At 46.7% G+C, this 18,818-nt stretch overlaps 1 protein-coding gene across 1 annotated transcript in view; it reads left to right on the forward strand.

Annotated features, from left to right (window-relative positions):
* Window positions 1-18,818, forward strand: part of SREBF2 (sterol regulatory element binding transcription factor 2) — a 237,577-nt gene that overhangs the window by 163,586 nt on the left and 55,173 nt on the right. The window contains exon 18 of the mRNA XM_069231267.1: window positions 13,357-13,468. Within this exon, the coding sequence (XP_069087368.1) occupies window positions 13,357-13,468 (112 nt within the window). The remainder of the gene's footprint in view (window positions 1-13,356; window positions 13,469-18,818) is intronic.

An 18,818-nucleotide genomic window follows, 5' to 3' on the forward strand; every position in this document is an offset into this window, starting at 1 on the left:
TGAGAAAAGGGGCCATGACTCCTCTTTGTTCCCCAACATGTACTAAACAACCATGGTATTGGAAGCTTCAATAAATGTTAGTCAATGTTTACTAAACAGTACCTATCAGACCAGACTGAATTCAGGGTCCGCATAAAAATCCTATCCTCAGCAAAACTTACCAAGACATTTGTTGTAGGAAAGTAGCCCTTTTTTAGCATGGTTACCCCCCACTTTTTGCCTGCTGTCAGTGTGTTTTTGACTGTGTTCACTGGGATCCTGCTAACCAAGACCTCAGTGACTGTACTCTTGCCTTCTAAATGTGGTTGCTACTGACTTTGTGCACCTGACAGTTGGCATACTGGTGCCCCCATGAAAGTCCCTAGTACATAGTACCTAGGAACTCAGAGCGTTGGGGCACCAGGGGTTCCCCATGGGCTGCAGCATGTATTATGCCACTCATGGGAGCCCATGCAAAATGTGTCTGCAGGCCTGCCATTGCAGGCTGCATGAAAAGGTACATGCACCCTTTCACTACAGGTCATTGCACCAGGTCACTGTAAGTCATCCCTGTGGCAGGTCCTCCTAGCCGAGAAGGAAGGGCGCAAATATCAGTGTGTGAGGGCACCCCTGCATGGGCAGAGGTGGCACCATTAACTTCAGCTCCATTTTCCTAGACTTCATGATTTCGGGGAAGCCATTTTACCCGTTTACAGGACATGGGTCACTACCTGTGTCCAGCTTCACAATGGTAACTCCGAACCTGGGCATGTTTTGTATCAAACATGTCAGAACCATACCCAAATACTGTTGCCAGTATTGGTTGCATGATTCCATGCCATCTGGGGACTCCTTTGAGGACCCCCAGCTTTGCTCCTACTGGTTCGCAGGGTTTTCCCGGGCAGCCTGTGCTGCTGGCATCCTACAGACAAGTTTCTGCCCTCCTGCTGCTTGAACAGCTCAAGGTCAGGAAGGCAGAAAAAATAATTTCCTTTGAAAGAAGGAGGCAACACCCTCTCCCTTTGGAAATTGATGTTACGTGGCTTAGGAGGGGTAGTGTAGGAAAGTACCATCTTGCCTGGCATGTTACCCCCATTTTTCACTGTATATATGTTGTTTTAGTTGTATGTGTCACTGGGACCCTGGTAACCCAGGGCCCCAGTGCTCATAAGTGTGCCTGAATGTGTTACCTGTGTAGTGACTAACTGTCTCACTGAGGCTCTGCTAATCAGAACCTCAGTGGTTATGCTCTCTCATTTCTTTCCAATTTGTCACTGACAGGCTAGTGACCATTTTTTCCAATTTACATTGGCTTACTGGAACACCCTTATAATTCCCTAGTATATGGTACTGAGGTACCCAGGGTATTGGGGTTCCAGGAGATCCCTATGGGCTGCAGCATTTCTTTTGCCACCCATAGGGAGCTCTGACAATTCTTACACAGGCCTGCCACTGCAGCCTGAGTGAAATAACGTCCACGTTATTTCACAGCCATTTTACACTGCACTTAAGTAACTTATAAGTCACCTATATGTCTAACCTTTACCTGGTAAAGGTTAGGTGCAAAGTTACTTAGTGTGAGGGCACCCTGGCACTAGCCAAGGTGCCCCCACATTGTTCAGAGCCAATTCACTGAACTTTGTGAGTGCGGGGACACCATTACACGCGTGCACTACATATAGGTCACTACCTATATGTAGCTTCACCATGGTAACCCCGAATATGGCCATGTAACATGTCTATGATCATGGAATTGCCCCCTCTATGCCATCCTGGCATTGTTGGTACAATTCCATGATCCCAGTGGTGGTCTGTAGCACAGACCCTGGTACTGCCAGACTGCCCTTCCTGGGGTTTCTCTGCAGCTGCTGCTGCTGCCAACCCCTCAGACAGGCAGCTGCCCTCCTGGGGTCCAGCCAGGCCTGGCCCAGGATGGCAGAACAAAGAACTTCCTCTGAGAGAGGGTGTGACACCCTCTCCCTTTGGAAAATGGTGTGAAGGCAGGGGAGGCGTAGCCTCCCCCAGCCTCTGGAAATGCTTTGTTGGGCACAGATGTGCCCAATTCTGCATAAGCCAGTCTACACCGGTTCAGGGACCCCTTAGCCCCTGCTCTGGCGCGAAACTGGACAAAGGAAAGGGGAGTGACCACTCCCCTGACCTGCACCTCCCCTGGGAGGTGTCCAGAGCTCCTCCAGTGTGCTCCAGACCTCTGCCATCTTGGAAACAGAGGTGCTGCTGGCACACTGGACTGCTCTGAGTGGCCAGTGCCACCAGGTGACGTCAGAGACTCCTTGTGATAGGCTCCTTCAGGTGTTAGTAGCCTTTCCTCTCTCCTAGGTAGCCAAACCCTCTTTTCTGGCTATTTAGGGTCTCTGTCTCTGGGGAAACTTTAGATAACTAATGCATGAGCTCAGCCGAGTTCCTCTGCATCTCCCTCTTCACCTTCTGATAAGGAATCGACCGCTGACCGCGCTGGAAGCCTGCAAACCTGCAACATAGTAGCAAAGACGACTACTGCAACTCTGTAACGCTGATCCTGCCGCCTTCTCGACTGTTTTCCTGCTTGTGCATTCTGTGGGGGTAGTCTGCCTCCTCTCTGCACCAGAAGCTCCGAAGAAATCTCCCGTGGGTCGACGGAATCTTCCCCCTGCAACCGCAGGCACCAAAAAGCTGCATTACCGGTCCCTTGGGTCTCCTCTCAGCACGACGAGCGAGGTCCCTCGAATCCAGCGACTCTGTCCAAGTGACCCCCACAGTCCAGTGACTCTTCAGCCCAAGTTTGGTGGAGGTAAGTCCTTGCCTCACCTCGCTGGGCTGCATTGCTGGGAACCGCGACTTTGCAAGCTACTCCGGCCCCTGTGCACTTCCGGCGGAAATCCTTCGTGCACAGCCAAGCCTGGGTCCACGGCACTCTAACCTGCATTGCACGACTTTCTAAGTTGGTCTCCGGCGACGTGGGACTCCTTTGTGCAACTTCGGCGAGCACTGTTTCACGCATCCTCGTAGTGCCTGTTTCTGGCACTTCTCCGGGTGCTACCTGCTTCAGTGAGGGCTCTTTGTCTTGCTCGACGTCCCCTCTCTCTGCAGGTCCAATTTGCGACCTTCTGGTCCCTCCTGGGCCCCAGCAGCGTCCAAAAACGCCAAACACACGATTTGCGTGTAGCAAGGCTTGTTGGCGTCCATCCGGCGGGAAAACACTTCTGCACGACTCTCCAAGGCGTGGGGAATCCATCCTCCAAAGGGGAAGTCTCTAGCCCTTGTCGTTCCTGCAGTATTCACAGTTCTTCAGCCTAGTAAGAGCTTCTTTGCACCAACCGCTGGCATTTCTTGGGCATCTGCCCATCTCCGAGCTGCTTGTGACTTTTGGACTTGGTCCCCTTGTTCCACAGGTACCCTCAGTCAGGAATCCATCGTTGTTGCATTGCTGATTTGTGTTTTCCTTGCATTCTCCCTCTAACACGACTATTTTGTCCTTAGGGGAACTTTGGTGCACTTTGCACTCACTTTTCAGGGTCCTGGGGAGGGTTATTTTTCTAACTCTCACTATTTTCTAATAGTCCCAGCGACCCTCTACAAGGTCACATAGGTTTGGGGTCCATTCGTGGTTCGCATTCCACTTTTGGAGTATATGGTTTGTGTTGCCCCTATCCCTATGTTTCCCCATTGCATCCTATTGTAACTATACATTGTTTGCACTGTTTTCTAAGACTATACTGCATATTTTTGCTATTGTGTATATATATCTTGTGTATATTTCCTATCCTCTCACTGAGGGTACACTCTAAGATACTTTGGCATATTGTCATAAAAATAAAGTACCTTTATTTTTAGTATAACTGTGTATTGTGTTTTCTTATGATATTGTGCATATGACACTAAGTGGTACTGTAGTAGCTTCACACGTCTCCTAGTTCAGCCTGAGCTGCTTTGCTAAGCTACCATTATCTATCAGCCTAAGCTGCTAGACACCCTATACACTAATAAGGGATAACTGGGCCTGGTGCAAGGTGCAAGTACCCCTTGGTACTCACTACAAGCCAGTCCAGCCTCCTACAGGTAGCCTCCCCAAGCCAATGGTATGTTTTGAAGGGTACATTTGGTGCAGTCCTTGCATAAACTGATTTGCACCAGCCCAGGGAACCCTGGTCTCTGCTCTGGTGTGTAACTAGACAATAGAAGGGGGAGTTACCACTCCTCTGTCCATCACCACCCCACGGGTGGTGCTCAGAGCTCCTCTAGGTGGCCACTTGATTCTATATCTTGAATCCAAGGTGAGCAGAGGCCGCTGGGAGTATTTGAGTGGCCAGGTCAGGCAGGTGACATCACAGCCCCTCCTGATAGGTGGTCACCCTGGTAGGTGGCCAGTCCCCCTTTTACGGTTATATAGATTCTCTTCCAGGGGATCCTCATCAATAGTCATAAACATTGAATATTCCCGCCCTTGTGCGGGGACCCCGGAGCATATATATATAAAATACATACATATTATCATGTGTAAAACAGCAATGCAGGCTATAATCATAAATAGGCTAAAATGCTTTATTTCTATGCAAGTTTTTTTTTTTTTTTTTTTATATTATAAAATCATAATAGATCATAAATATCTACCTAAGCCCCAAAAGCTGGACTTAGGGAAGTAAACAGCAGTAAATATCAGAGAAAAATAGAAAAAAAACACATTGAAAAACAATGAAGCATTCTTAGCCAATAGGCTGCATGCAGGTTAACACAGGAGAACCATAAAAACTTTGGCACCGTGCCTTTAAGACCCTGAGCACCTCCAGTATCCCACCATGCCTCAGGGGTGAAGGGAAGGTGACAGTTGGTTCACAGTTAGGCCAGTTCTTTTTTCCGGCTTCTTCTGAGAGGATCCTGGAGCATTGAGCTCTCAGTTTTTCTGAGTTTTCCTCAGAAAAATTCTTTAAAAAAGCGTTTTTCACTTTTCACTCGACAAGTAATATCTTTGTCTGAGCTAGGAAGGTTTTTTCTGACAGAAAAATGCCTTCTCTTTTTGTAAAATGTCCCTCTTGTGGGAAGAAGAAAGCCCAGTCAGACCCACACTCTCTGTGTATTGTCTGCCTGCCACAGAGTCACTGTCCTGACACCTGCAAGTATTGTAAGAACATGTCAAGGAGGACTCTCAAAGACAGAGAGAAGATCAGGCTACATGGGCTTCAGGAGAGGAAAAAGTCAACATCCTCTTCACTTCCCAGACCTACAGCAGAAGGAATGGCCCGATCGACGTCGACAGGTAGGATTGTACCTGTTTGTTCTCCATCGACGTCATCGGCACCACCGTCTCACCGGCATAGATCGCCGTCGACGGCGACCAGACCGACGTCGAGGGACAAAACGTCGAAGCATGGACACAGGGGTACATCTCCGTCGACGGCAGGCCGCCGTTCGGCGTCGAGTCATCTCCGGCGCTCCCGTTCGCCGTTGAGAACGTCTCACCCCTTGGCGTCGAAGGACACGACACCAAAAACACCTCGACGGCATGAACATCCGCCGTCGACCACTCGCCACTCAACGTCGAGACACACGACGGCGAGTAGGTCCAGGTCCCGTGATAGGCGATCGGCGTCAAGACACTCGACGGCAAGACCTCCGACGTCAAGACCTTCGACGTCGAGAGCAGACCAGCCATCGCAACCTTCGACGTCGAGGATACAATCGACGTCGACACAACCTTCAGCTGTGTCACAGGCAGTAGAGCCAGCGGACAAAGCTCCCTCACCGGTGGTCTCTATAAGGAGTGCATCATCCCATTCCAGAGCATCGGGGCATGTTTCTCCCATCACAGCATCCCCGGATTCACAATACTCGAGGATGTATTCTCCTACTGCCTCATTACCGAGAACGCCATCGCCTACAGCTAGAGCAGGACGGGCTCGTTCTGCTTCTCGTCAGCCGACCACAAGACCTGCACACTCTGCTACAGCCTCTCGGAGCAGGTCCCGTTCCCGAAGGAGAACCAGGTCACGAACACCACGCAGAAGATCACCTTCTTGGTCTTCTTCAGGATCGTCTGTGGGGCGCTACTCCCCCACACTCACAGATTCTCCACCTGCTAGGATTTCCCTGGTGGATGATATCACCACTTTTAATGAGGTTCTTCTAAGGGGAGCGCAGAAGCTAAATATTGAGGTACCAGAGCCGGCCACCTCATCCTCAGTTATCTTTGAGACCCTACAACACAGATCAGTCTCGAGAAAACTGCTGCCACTAGTACCGGGTTTGCTACAACCGACTATGGACACTTTTCTGTCTCCAGCCACTCTCCAGTCTGCCCCGGCTAGGATTCAAAAGAAATACAAAGCTCCGGAACAAGATCCTTTATTCCTGCGGAAGGATCCGCCACCGGACTCTGTGATCTTAGCCGCAGCCAGAAAAACACACTCTGTGGCATCATCTTCCACAGTCCCCCCGGATAAGGAGAGCAGACACCTAGACTCTCTGGGGAGAAAGATGTGCGGTACGGCGGCATCTGCTATGAAGGTCTCCAGCGCCTCAGCACTTCTGGGCAGATATGACCGCTCTCTGTGGGACTCACTCCACAGATTTACAGAAAAGTTGCCCAGGGAAGATAGACAGGACTTCCAGGAAATCTTGCAGGAAGGGGGCCTAGTATCTAACCAGGTCATCAGCGCGGCGGCGGACGGGGCGGATTTGGCTGCGCATGGGTATGCGCACGGAATCTGCGCTAGGAGGTCTTCCTGGCTACGGCTCACGGGTCTGAAACAGGAAGCACAGCAGCGCATTTTGAACCTCCCATTCAGCGGGAGTTCGTTGTTCGGTACCCACGCAGATGAAGAGATGGCCCGAATGAAAACGGAAGTCGATACGATGAGGGCAGTGGGCCTGGAACGTAAAAAAGACTTCAGACGGAGGTACAGGCCGTATGACAGACGACCATTCCAGCAGAGGGTTCAAACCCCTCACTGGTCTCAAAGGCCACAACAACGACAGGGACGTCCCCTGTTTCAGGCACGTAGACCCACAAGAGACAGAGGGTCAAGTAGACCTCAACAGTCTACAGCAAAGACACCATCAAAGCAATGAGGCATTGCTTCCCTCAGCACTGTGCACCACTCCGGTGGGGGGAAGTGTTACGCATCATCTTCGCGAGTGGCACTCAATCACAAAAGACAAATGGGTGCTCAATATTGTCGAACATGGCTATTCTCTCCTTTTCAAAAAACCTCCTCCACACTTGCCGCCAGCAAGGTGTTTTCCTTCTCATCTCAGCCTGCTACGCAAGGAAGTTCTCGCACTCCTACAAAAGAAAGCTGTAGAAAAGGTTCCTCCGGCACAAAAAGGAAAAGGGGTGTACTCCCGTTACTTTCTGGTGGCGAAAAAAGGTCAACAGGGCCTCTTCAGACCAATTCTGGACTTACGGCTCCTGAACAAGTACATAAGAAAACAAAAGTTCAGGATGCTAGCCCTTCACCAGATTGTCCCGCAACTGCATCAGGGAGACTGGATGTGCTCCATCGACCTACAGGATGCATATTTTCACATCCCAATAGCAACCAGACATCGGAAATTTTTACGTTTCCAGATAGCGTCACAGCACTACCAATTCAGAGTCCTTCCATTCGGCCTGAAGTCTGCACCCCGAGTCTTTTCAAAATGTGTAGCAGTGGTAGCGGCACACCTTCGAAGACAAAAAATATTCGTCTACCCCTACCTGGACGACTGGCTAGTGAAGGCCTCATCTCCGGATCAGGCGAGAAAACATCGAGATATCGTTCTAAGAACTTTCGAGTCTCTAGGTCTTCAAATCAACCACGACAAGTCAACCTTGATTCCAACACAAAACCTCCACTACCTGGGAGCGATACTAAACACAGAGCTCCAAAGAGTGTATCCTTCGGAGGAACGACTTTTATCAATCCCGAGGAAGTGTCAACATCTATTAACAGCCGATGCACCTACAGCTCGTCAGGTGACATCGCTTCTGGGCTCCATGGCTTCATGCATCTTCATTGTCCCGAATGCCAGGCTACGCATGAGGCCCCTTCAGGAGGCATTAGAGAACAATTGGAGCCAAAAGACTGGTCACTGGGAGGACAGAGTTCGACTACCAGCAGTGGCTTTTCAATCACTACAATGGTGGATGCACAGACCTCACCTGTCGATAGGTTCTCCGTTTCACCAGACAATTCCAGTCGACACTCTAGTAACGGATGCGTCTCTTCAGGGTTGGGGTGCTCATCTGGGTTCCTTCCAAGCTCAGGGTCTTTGGTCCGACAAGGAAAAGAACTATCACATAAATCTACTGGAACTCAGAGCAGTCCATCTGGCTCTCAAATCTTTCTCTCCATTGGTTCAGGGGAAATCTATCCTAGTTCAGACAGACAATACAACCACAATGTATTACCTGAACAAACAGGGGGGAACAAGATCACTACCTCTGTCTCGAGAATCCCAAACGATATGGCATTGGCTCCTGGCCAGGGGAATGTCTATCACAGCGGTACACCTGCCAGGTCAGCAAAACGTAGAGGCAGATTTCCTGAGCAGACATCTGGAAGACGCGCACGACTGGGTGCTACACGACTAAGTCGTCGAGGACATCTTCGGTCAATGGGGTCGACCTCAGTTGGATCTCTTTGCAGACGAAACAAACAAAAAATGCCCAGACTTCGCGTCCAGGTTCTGCCGTCCGGGATCTCAAGGGAATGCCCTGTTGATCAACTGGTCAGGGACATTTCTCTACGCCTTTCCACCGATTCCCCTCATACCGACAGTAATCAACAAATTTTACAACTCCAGAACCAGAATGATTCTGATAGCGCCACAATGGCCCGCCAATTCTGGTACACGGACCTACTCAACTTATCGGAAAGACCTCACAGGAGGTTGCCGTGCAGACCGGATCTCCTGAGCAGAATGGAAGGCAGAATCCTACATCCCAACCTTCCCTCTCTGAGCTTGACAGCATGGCTCCTGAATTCCTACAGTATGGGCACCTAGGGCTCTCACAGGAGTGCATGAGCATCTTGAAAGAGTCAAAACGACCTTCCACGCGGCGTTCTTACGCTTTTAAGTGGAAGAGATTTTACATCTGGTGCTCTCAACAAGGTATAAATCCCATACGAGCTCAGGAGGACGTCATACTATCCTATTTACTTCATCTGGCGAAGTCTGGTCTGCAGGTATCTTCTATTAAGGTTCATTTATCTGCAATTACAGCGTATCGTAAGTCGCCTTCTCAGGAATCCTTCTTTACGATACCTGTAGTCAAGGATTTTTTAGAAGGCTTGAAAAAGGTTTTTCCTCCCATTCGGAGACCTTCTCCTCCATGGGAACTGAATGTAGTCCTGTCAAAACTTATGGGCCCTCCCTTTGAACCTATCCACAAGGCCTCTTTACAGCACCTTACGTGGAAGACGGCTTTTTTGGTGGCCATTACTTCAGCGAGGAGGGTCAGCGAAATTCAGGCTCTGTCTTGCAGAGAACCGTACACGGTTTTTCACGATAATAGAGTGGTTCTGCGAACTCACCCATCTTTCCTTCCGAAGGTGGTGTCAGAATTCCATATCAATCAGGCTATATCTTTACCGACTTTCTTTCCCAATCCGGAGACTCCGGCTGAGAAAGCATTGCATTCTTTAGACTTAAAAAGAGTGCTGAAATTCTATTTGGACAAAACAAAACCGATTAGACATTCTAACCATTTGTTTCTGAATTATGGTCATTTAAGAACAGGAGAGGCAGCGTCTAAACGAACTATATCAAGATGGATTGTGTCTTGTATTGTTAACACTTACCAACTGGCTAATAAGCAATTACTGGCTAGGCCAAAAGCGCATTCCACAAGGGGAAAAGCGGCTACTGCTGCCCTCCTTAACAATGTACCAATTTCCGAGATTTGTAAGGCTGCTACATGGAAGTCTGTGCATACCTTTACTAAGCATTACTGTTTAGACTCGGATGCAAGAGCGGATGCCCAGGTGGGGCAGGCCTCTCTTAGAAATCTATTTGCATGAATATGTATTCTTTCCTGCACTTCTTTCGGACAGTCCGCAGAGTTTAGGGATGGGCTTGCTAATCTATTCAATGTTTATGACTATTGATGAGGATCCCCTGGAAGAGAAGGATTAGTTACTTACCTGTAAATCCTAGTTCTCTTCCAGGGGTATCCTCATCAAAGTCATAAACAACCCACCCTCCTCCCCGGACTTAAGTCTCCTAGAAGTGCAGGACAGATTATCTTTCTGATCAGTTACACAGATTGTCACCGTAAAAAAGTACTGACCTAACTGTGAACCAACTGTCACCTTCCCTTCACCCCTGAGGCATGGTGGGATACTGGAGGTGCTCAGGGTCTTAAAGGCACGGTGCCAAAGTTTTTATGGTTCTCCTGTGTTAACCTGCATGCAGCCTATTGGCTAAGAATGCTTCATTGTTTTTCAATGTGTTTTTTTTCTATTTTTCTCTGATATTTACTGCTGTTTACTTCCCTAAGTCCAGCTTTTGGGGCTTAGGTAGATATTTATGATCTATTATGATTTTATAATATAAAAAAAAAAAAAAAAAAACTTGCATAGAAATAAAGCATTTTAGCCTATTTATGATTATAGCCTGCATTGCTGTTTTACACATGATAATATGTATGTATTTTATATATATATGCTCCGGGGTCCCCGCACAAGGGCGGGAATATTCAATGTTTATGACTTTGATGAGGATACCCCTGGAAGAGAACTAGGATTTACAGGTAAGTAACTAATCCATCTCCCACTTGGGTGGGTCCTCAGATTCGACATGCAAGCTTCCAGCAGGATTCCTCTGCAGTGTTTACTTCGGCTTCTGGCCACTGGAACCACACTGAACTTCACAGGAACCCACAATCTGCACCTCCAGCAACAACTTTGCTCTGCAACATTGTTTCTCCGGGTCCTTCCTGTAACTGCAACATTTCCCTGGCGGCGCATCCTCTGAGGGCTGCAAGTCTTCAGTCAACACCAAGAAGCAAGAAGGAATCTCCTTTGGAGTGAATGAGTCACTCCCCTGCGTCCGCAGGCACCAACTGCATTCACAACAGGCCACGTGGATCCTCTCCTGGAACTTTGCCTGGATCCTGCAACACAGTTGGTGGTCTGGAGTGGTCCCCTCGGTCCCCTCTACCAGATTTCCAACTTGGGAGGTGGGGAGTCTTTGCCTCTCGGTGTAGGACAGTGACCCGGTGCACCGCCACTCTTGCAGCTACCAAGGCTTATTTGCTCTTCTTCCAAGAAATCTTCAGGCTCTGTGTAGTCCCGGCCTGCAGCTCTCTTCTCTGCAACGCACAGTCTCCTGCCTGCTGCTCCAGCGACGTAGGAATCCTTTCCAGGTGTGCTGAGTGGGCCTCACTGCCACTCCTGTGCCTGTTGCCTGTGTGAGCTGCATCCTCGACTTCTGGGTCTCCTCACTGCTGATGGTAACCTGGGACTCCCCTCCTTGGGTTGAGTCCCCACCAGCTCTGCAACTCTTCTTTCTGCATCTTTTGCCTTTGCTAAGGCTTGTTGGTAGTTTTTCCACACCACTGATGGACTGCAACTCTTCTTCAGACGTGGGACATCAACTGTATCTGTTCTAGAACTCTTCTTCTGCTCCTGTGCTGCGTAGCCAACTCCTGGTCTTCACCGTCGACCTGGTCCTGCATCTCCAGAAGGGTGGGTAGTGGCTGATTCCCCCAACCAGACACTCCAACCGGAACTGGACTTGGTCCCCTTCATTTGCAGGTCCTCCTTTGTCAGGATCCATCTTCTGTTTCTTACGGTCTTGCTTGGGTCTTGCACAGTCCTTTTACAAATTTTACCTGTGGGTTTTGGGAAAAAAACATGTACTTACCTCTTCTCTCCTGGTAGCTGGGGGACACTCTGGTTCTTACCTTTTGGGGTTTCTATTTTTTCCAGCTCCCCTTTACAGATTCCACTTCCTTGGGTGGAGGCCTGCTGTTCGCATTCAATTTACTTTGTATATGGTTTGGTCTCCCCCAGGGTCTCTATTTACTGGTATTTCACTGTTTTCTATTGCTTTTTATGCCCATTCCTGATTACTAATGTGTATATAATAGTGTGTTTACACACCTGCAAGTAGATTATTGCTTATGCAGTATTTTAGTATGTGTGTTACTGTAATATAGTGCCTTTATTTTTGTAACGCTGTGTGGTTCTTTCATGTGTGGAAGTGTTGTGTGACTACAGTGGTATTGCATAAGCTTTGTGTGTCTCCTAGATAAGTCTTGGCTGCTCATCCACAGCTACCTCTAGAGTGCCCTGGCTTCCTAGACACTGCCTACACTTCACTAATAAGGAATACCTGGAATAAGGTGATAACGCCATAGGTACTCACCACACACCAGGCCAGCTTCCTTCATTTATCACCTGAAGTCTTAGAGTTTGGGTAATTACTATTACCTCAGGAGTGTATACAAATCCTGCTAGAAGCATACAAGGCGAACGTTGTGCATATTATGCAGCAAAAGGAAAGGAATTTGCTAATCATTGGGTAAACAAGCAGGTAAAACATTTTAAAGCATCAACACAAGAAATTGTTTGTTTGCTAACGCACTTCCAGAAAGCTGGGTTAGCATGTATTTCCATTCAACTCCATCTACATGCTGTAACAGCTTATATGTAAAACGGAGAACAACTTCTTTGTTCAAAATCCATGTCTAAATCTTTTAGACAGAGGCCTAAACTAATTTTCCAACTTGAAACATCACCAGCCCCTACAAAGACCTTAATGTTGTGCTTAAAAGGCTATTGGGACCTTTGTTTAGGCCACTGCACTTTTGTGACTTGCCGTTTCTGTTGTGGAAAGTATCCTTTCTAGTTGTAAACCCCTCACTAAGTAAATATCAAATTGCAAGCACTAACAGTGGAGGAACCCTTGATTCTAGTTCACAAGGCCAGAGTGTTTTTGATAACAGATCCTAGATTTCTTCCTAAAGGGTTTTCCCCTTTTAATTTTTTTCACAGTAATTCCTACACATATCTTGTCATGATTCACTCCACTCCACGTCCATACCTCACCAGTTGGGAAAACAATCTCAGATGGAGTCATTGCCCTGGTGCATTTGTAGGCTTGGGGAGAGTGACAACATATCGCAAAACAGAAAACATCAAACAAAACAACTTGAAAACATTCACACTCAACACTAGATGGCAGAAAAATGCAGAGCATGTAATTCAACAGCATTAGATGCAACCAACAATGGTTACAGTGTAAGTAATATTTTCCTTTTCTTACCTGTTGTGCTTGGGATCAGTGGATGCTGTGTCAGTATGCGAGTGTAGACTGGTCCCTAATTGTTTTTGCTGTACAATGAGTAAGCAGTTGGTCTCAATTTTATGAGGTCTTCTATCTTTTTTTACTCCTAAGGTATTTCTGCACGAGGCCACTGTGCGATTGATGGCTGGAGCCAGCCCCACACGCACCCACCAGCTGCTCGAGCACAGTCTGCGGAGACATGCACCCCAGACCAACAAGCAAGGTGAGCAGGAAATTATTTTGCAGTAAACTTAACTCATTGAAGGGAGTGGGTCCCTAGATGTTCTTAGGCTATGATGGTCAGGACAGAAGAGTTACTGCTTTCAGATACAAATACAGAAATGGCCTTGAATAATAAGGGGTTTATCTAAATGCAGGTAGGTATGTCACCCATAGCGTTGGGGTTTTATTTCTTGTTTTTGGGGAGTTGGGGGGAGGGGACGGGAGGGGAACTCTACTGGGTGTGATTGGTTTGGAGTAGGGGCATCTTAAACAGGGGTATGTGTCCTAACCCCAGATGTCACTCCTCCTTTCATTCAGTATTGGACTGTTGGCAGTGATCCCTGTCACTTCTGCCTCCCTACTTAGTTTCAACCACGCAGCATGTGTATGGTTTATTGATGATGCTGTATTTCTTAATTTGTGTTTTTGTTGGAAGAAATATCAATCTTGTAATCCAACATCCGACTTTTCATGGAGTCACATGTTTGAATTATTCCCTACTGTCAGGCAGGGAACCCTTGGTAATCAGTGTTAGCATAGCTTTGTACCCTAACAGTGAACACCATTAATAAGGCCCTCAACGACATATACAGGCCGTCCACATCATTATAAGTGATCTGAGCTACCAGAACCCAAAGCTCTTTTCCTGACACAGCTCTTACAACTGCCAGATTTGAGTGTAAGGGAATACTCTGGAGTTCGTTCTCTGTTTCAGTATTTCAAGAGTTTTTTTTTTTTTTTTTTTCTATCTAGCTTTCAGTTTTTAGCAGCAAGATAGTATCATTCTCTCTTTTTCTATCAGAAAATTTTCGAGCAAGGAATTTTGCAGACTTGGAAGAAGATAACTCTGTTTAAAGATTGTAATTGCTGCAGAAAAAGAAAAATTTACATGTAAGAGCCTCATACCAAGTGCCTTTACTGCCTGCACCCTAGTTATAACCCCTAAAAATGTGACATTTGCAAGATTCTGTCCACAAAGACACTGATAGACAGGGAGAGGAAGTTGTCTATGGGAAACCTTAAGGAGAAGGCAAAAGCCTCCTGTGAAGGTCAGGTAAGAGCTGCTAAGCCAGCTTCTTCCGGATGGCTGGCAGGAGAGTGAGCTGCTTAGGGAACACACTCAGAAGACCAGAAGCTCAGTGTCTTTAGAATCAAATGTACAGCAGAAAATAATCCGGAAAAAAAAAAATTCCTTCACATGCAGTTTAACCAGTCATTGATTGACAACAACTGACTTGCGTTGTCGGCAAAGTCAGCGAGGACTCAGGCAAGACAACCATCCGCCCTGTGACCAAGAGAACACCCACTCTTTCAAAGAAACATCCAGCATCAATTCTACATCTGTTGATGGTCACAGAACCATCATCTTCATTATCATAAAATAGGTCCATTCTCGCTTGTCGACTAGTGATAACTTCACAGTGGTGAACATACAATCATCAGCGAGTTACTGTTGACGATGGATGTTCTACAACCAATTCTTCTGCAGTGCCATTGCGACCTATCCACTACCATTGCGCCTCATACACTGCCATCTATTGCACCCCTACGATCCCTGATGGCCTCACCAGTGCCATTGGAACCCCTTAGTATGCTCTTAAAATATGCATTCTCAGAACCAGGAGGGTTGACAGCAAAGGTGATGACCCAAATCTCGACCGAACAGAGGCTTTCTTTCGTGGCAATGAAGAACAGTCAGAGGATGAAGGTGCTACAAGGTCAGCTGACGTGCATATCTGAGATGTGGGTACTGAAGACAAAGAAGAGTAGGAAGAAGGTAATACATTTGCAAGCTTATTGCAGTATCTGCCTTAAGACCTCATCCGATTCAGTATGATCAGGGTTGTTCACATTCAGTGTCTTTGGTGTAGGAGCCGATTGAGATGCTAACTACTTTGCAGAGTGTAGTTTGAGTACTCTAACTCATAGTTGACCTCACAACTTCCTGTACTGCATCCTATTCCACCACCATATGGTAAACAGATTTCTTGTGGTCATACGCCAAGATCAGTGGCCTCAGTTCCCATGCAGCCTTACCAGAGGGTGATGCCAAGTGCTAGTGATGGCTATAAACCAGGCTCTGATTGATTCAAGATGATGATAATGATAGATCAGCATATTCTGATGGTGCCAATGATCAGGTAGATGCCTCTGCAGACAGCCACATGAACACACCAGACATTCTTTTGAGTGGAACTAGTTAATCATATCAGACAAAGCAAATGTGGAACTGACGCCAAGAGATGTTATGCCAGATAAAAATGGCATATTCCATACATTACATGGGTGGAGAAGGTGTAGCAGCGATTCAGTCTACCTATGTCCGTGGTAGAAAAACCTTCACTTCCTTTTTTACTTAAAGAAGAAATTTTGTGCGTTGCAAGATCAGTCACTGTTCTGGACCTTGTATGGAGTGGATGGTTGCATAATGATGAGAAACAATCTCAGTTAATCTGTCTCCAATTGAGGAAGAAAATATGAGGTTAATCACACTGCTCTGGATTGTATACTTAAACAGTTCATGGCCAATTCAGTTGTTTCTGATGCTGCTCACCACAGTTATACAAATCCTTCCATACCTTCCACAGCACCTGTGGATAAGGAGGATCACAAGTGGACTCTGTTAAAGCACTTTTACAACAGGTGCTGTTAAAATTACCAAATGTTTGCATTTGTTGTCAAATTTGATGATCAGCTATGAAACTGTATCGCCCCATTTTATAGATAAGCTGCCAGGAGAAGACCAGTTTAAACTGAGGCCAGTTTTGAGCGACAGTTTCTGGCATGATTGATGTGACAATAGATGCTTCGCTGTGTGGATTTCCACAAAGTGGAAATGCCACAGTGAAGAGGCATTTTTGATGTTGGAAGAGTACAACTTATACACTGGATGTGCAGTCAAAGGTAATGGACATGCTCTTTGATGGCCAGAAGGGCTTTGGCAAAAAAGTGGATCTGACTCTTCAGGTGATAAAGGAACAATAGGCAACAAAATCAGTGATCTTTTCAACAAGGTTGCTTTTTTTCATCGGAAATTATGGATCACAACATTCGTACTCAGGCCTTGAAAGAAGTCCGCATAGCCACTCTAACAAACAAGGCCACGGGTGTAGAGGAAACCAGTCTTCAAAATTTGGGGATGACAGTAATCACATTGGAAGAGGTGGCTGTGGTGATATGCAACCTCCTGTCACACAAGGCCCATGGCCTAACAAATTGATTATTTAAAAGGTTTTCCACCCTAGTGTCTCGGCACCAAACTCCACAACACTTCTCAGGATGCTGGGGTAGTAACCAATACTATGGGCAAAGCTGGTATCGTACCTATTCATAAGTCTGGTACAGCGAGGGAGCAATCCTCAGCTTATAGATCGATCTCCCCGCTACACACTGACTTCAAAATCTACATGAAAACCCTAGCAAACAGACTGGATAAATGTGTGCCATACTAGGTTGATCAAGACCAGTTCTGCTTTATCCGTAACCATGAAACATTTGATAATGTTCCCTAATTGGGAAAGCAAATAGACGCATAATACTACTTCTCACCCTGGCGATCACCGCTTGGAAGGTGTTCGATCAGGTGAAATGGGCCTTCCTCTAACAGGTCTTAGACGATGTGGGTATAGGTCCCTAAAAAAGGTATGCAAAAGTATGTCTGGACAGCCAATGAATCTCCCATGGTGAAGATCTTATTAAAGGGCTGAGGACTGATAGCTTTGTTCTGTCACTTGGGAGGGGCATGGGTGTCTTTGTCTCCTCTCTTGTTTGCTCTCTCTATACAGGGAGTGCAGAATTATTAGGCAAGTTGTATTTTTGAGGATTAATTTTATTATTGAACAACAACCATGTTCTCAATGAACCCAAAAAACTCATTAATATCAAAGCTGAATATTTTTGGAAGTAGTTTTTAGTTTGTTTTTAGTTTTAGCTATGTTAGGGGGATATCTGTGTGTGCAGGTGACTATTACTGTGCATAATTATTAGGCAACTTAACAAAAAAAAATATATACCCATTTCAATTATTTATTATTACCAGTGAAACCAATATAACATCTCAACATTCACAAATATACATTTCTGACATTCAAAAACAAAACAAAAACAAATCAGTGACCAATATAGCCACCTTTCTTTGCAAGGACACTCAAAAGCCTGCCATCCATGGATTCTGTCAGTGTTTTGATCTGTTCACCATCAACATTGCGTGCAGCAGCAACCACAGCCTCCCAGACACTGTTCAGAGAGGTGTACTGTTTTCCCTCCTTGTAAATCTCACATTTGATGATGGACCACAGGTTCTCAATGGGGTTCAGATCAGGTGAACAAGGAGGCCATGTCATTAGATTTCCTTCTTTTATACCCTTTCTTGCCAGCCACGCTGTGGAGTACTTGGACGCGTGTGATGGAGCATTGTCCTGCATGAAAATCATGTTTTTCTTGAAGGATGCAGACTTCTTCCTGTACCACTGCTTGAAGAAGGTGTCTTCCAGGAACTGGCAGTAGGACTGGGAGTTGAGCTTGACTCCATCCTCAACCCGAAAAGGCCCCACAAGCTCATCTTTGATGATACCAGCCCAAACCAGTACTCCACCTCCACCTTGCTGGCGTCTGAGTCGGACTGGAGCTCTCTGCCCTTTACCAATCCAGCCACGGGCCCATCCATCTGGCCCATCAAGACTCACTCTCATTTCATCAGTCCATAAAACCTTAGAAAAATCAGTCTTGAGATATTTCTTGGCCCAGTCTTGACGTTTCAGCTTGTGTGTCTTGTTCAGTGGTGGTCGTCTTTCAGCCTTTCTTACCTTGGCCATGTCTCTGAGTATTGCACACCTTGTGCTTTTGGGCACTCCAGTGATGTTGCAGCTCTGAAATATGGCCAAACTGGTGGCAAGTGGCATCGTGGCAGCTGCACGCTTGACTTTTCTCAGTTCATGGGCAGTTATTTTGCGCCTTGGTTTTTCCACGCGCTTCTTGCGACCCTGTTGACTATTTTGAATGAAACGCTTGATTGTTCGATGATCACGCTTCAGAAGCTTTGCAATTTTAAGAGTGCTGCATCCCTCTGCAAGATATCTCACTATTTTTGACTTTTCTGAGCCTGTCAAGTCCTTCTTTTGACCCATTTTGCCAAAGGAATGGAAGTTGCCTAATAATTATGCACACCTGATATAGGGTGTTGATGTCATTAGACCACACCCCTTCTCATTACAGAGATGCACATCACCTAATATGCTTAATTGGTAGTAGGCTTTCGAGCCTATACAACTTGGAGTAAGACAACATGCATAAAGAGGATGATGTGGTCAAAATACTCATTTGCCTAATAATTCTGCACTCCCTGTAGAGCC

The sequence above is a fragment of the Pleurodeles waltl genome, chromosome 4_2, assembly GCF_031143425.1.
Source record: "Pleurodeles waltl isolate 20211129_DDA chromosome 4_2, aPleWal1.hap1.20221129, whole genome shotgun sequence".
Lineage (NCBI taxonomy): Eukaryota > Metazoa > Chordata > Amphibia > Caudata > Salamandridae > Pleurodeles > Pleurodeles waltl.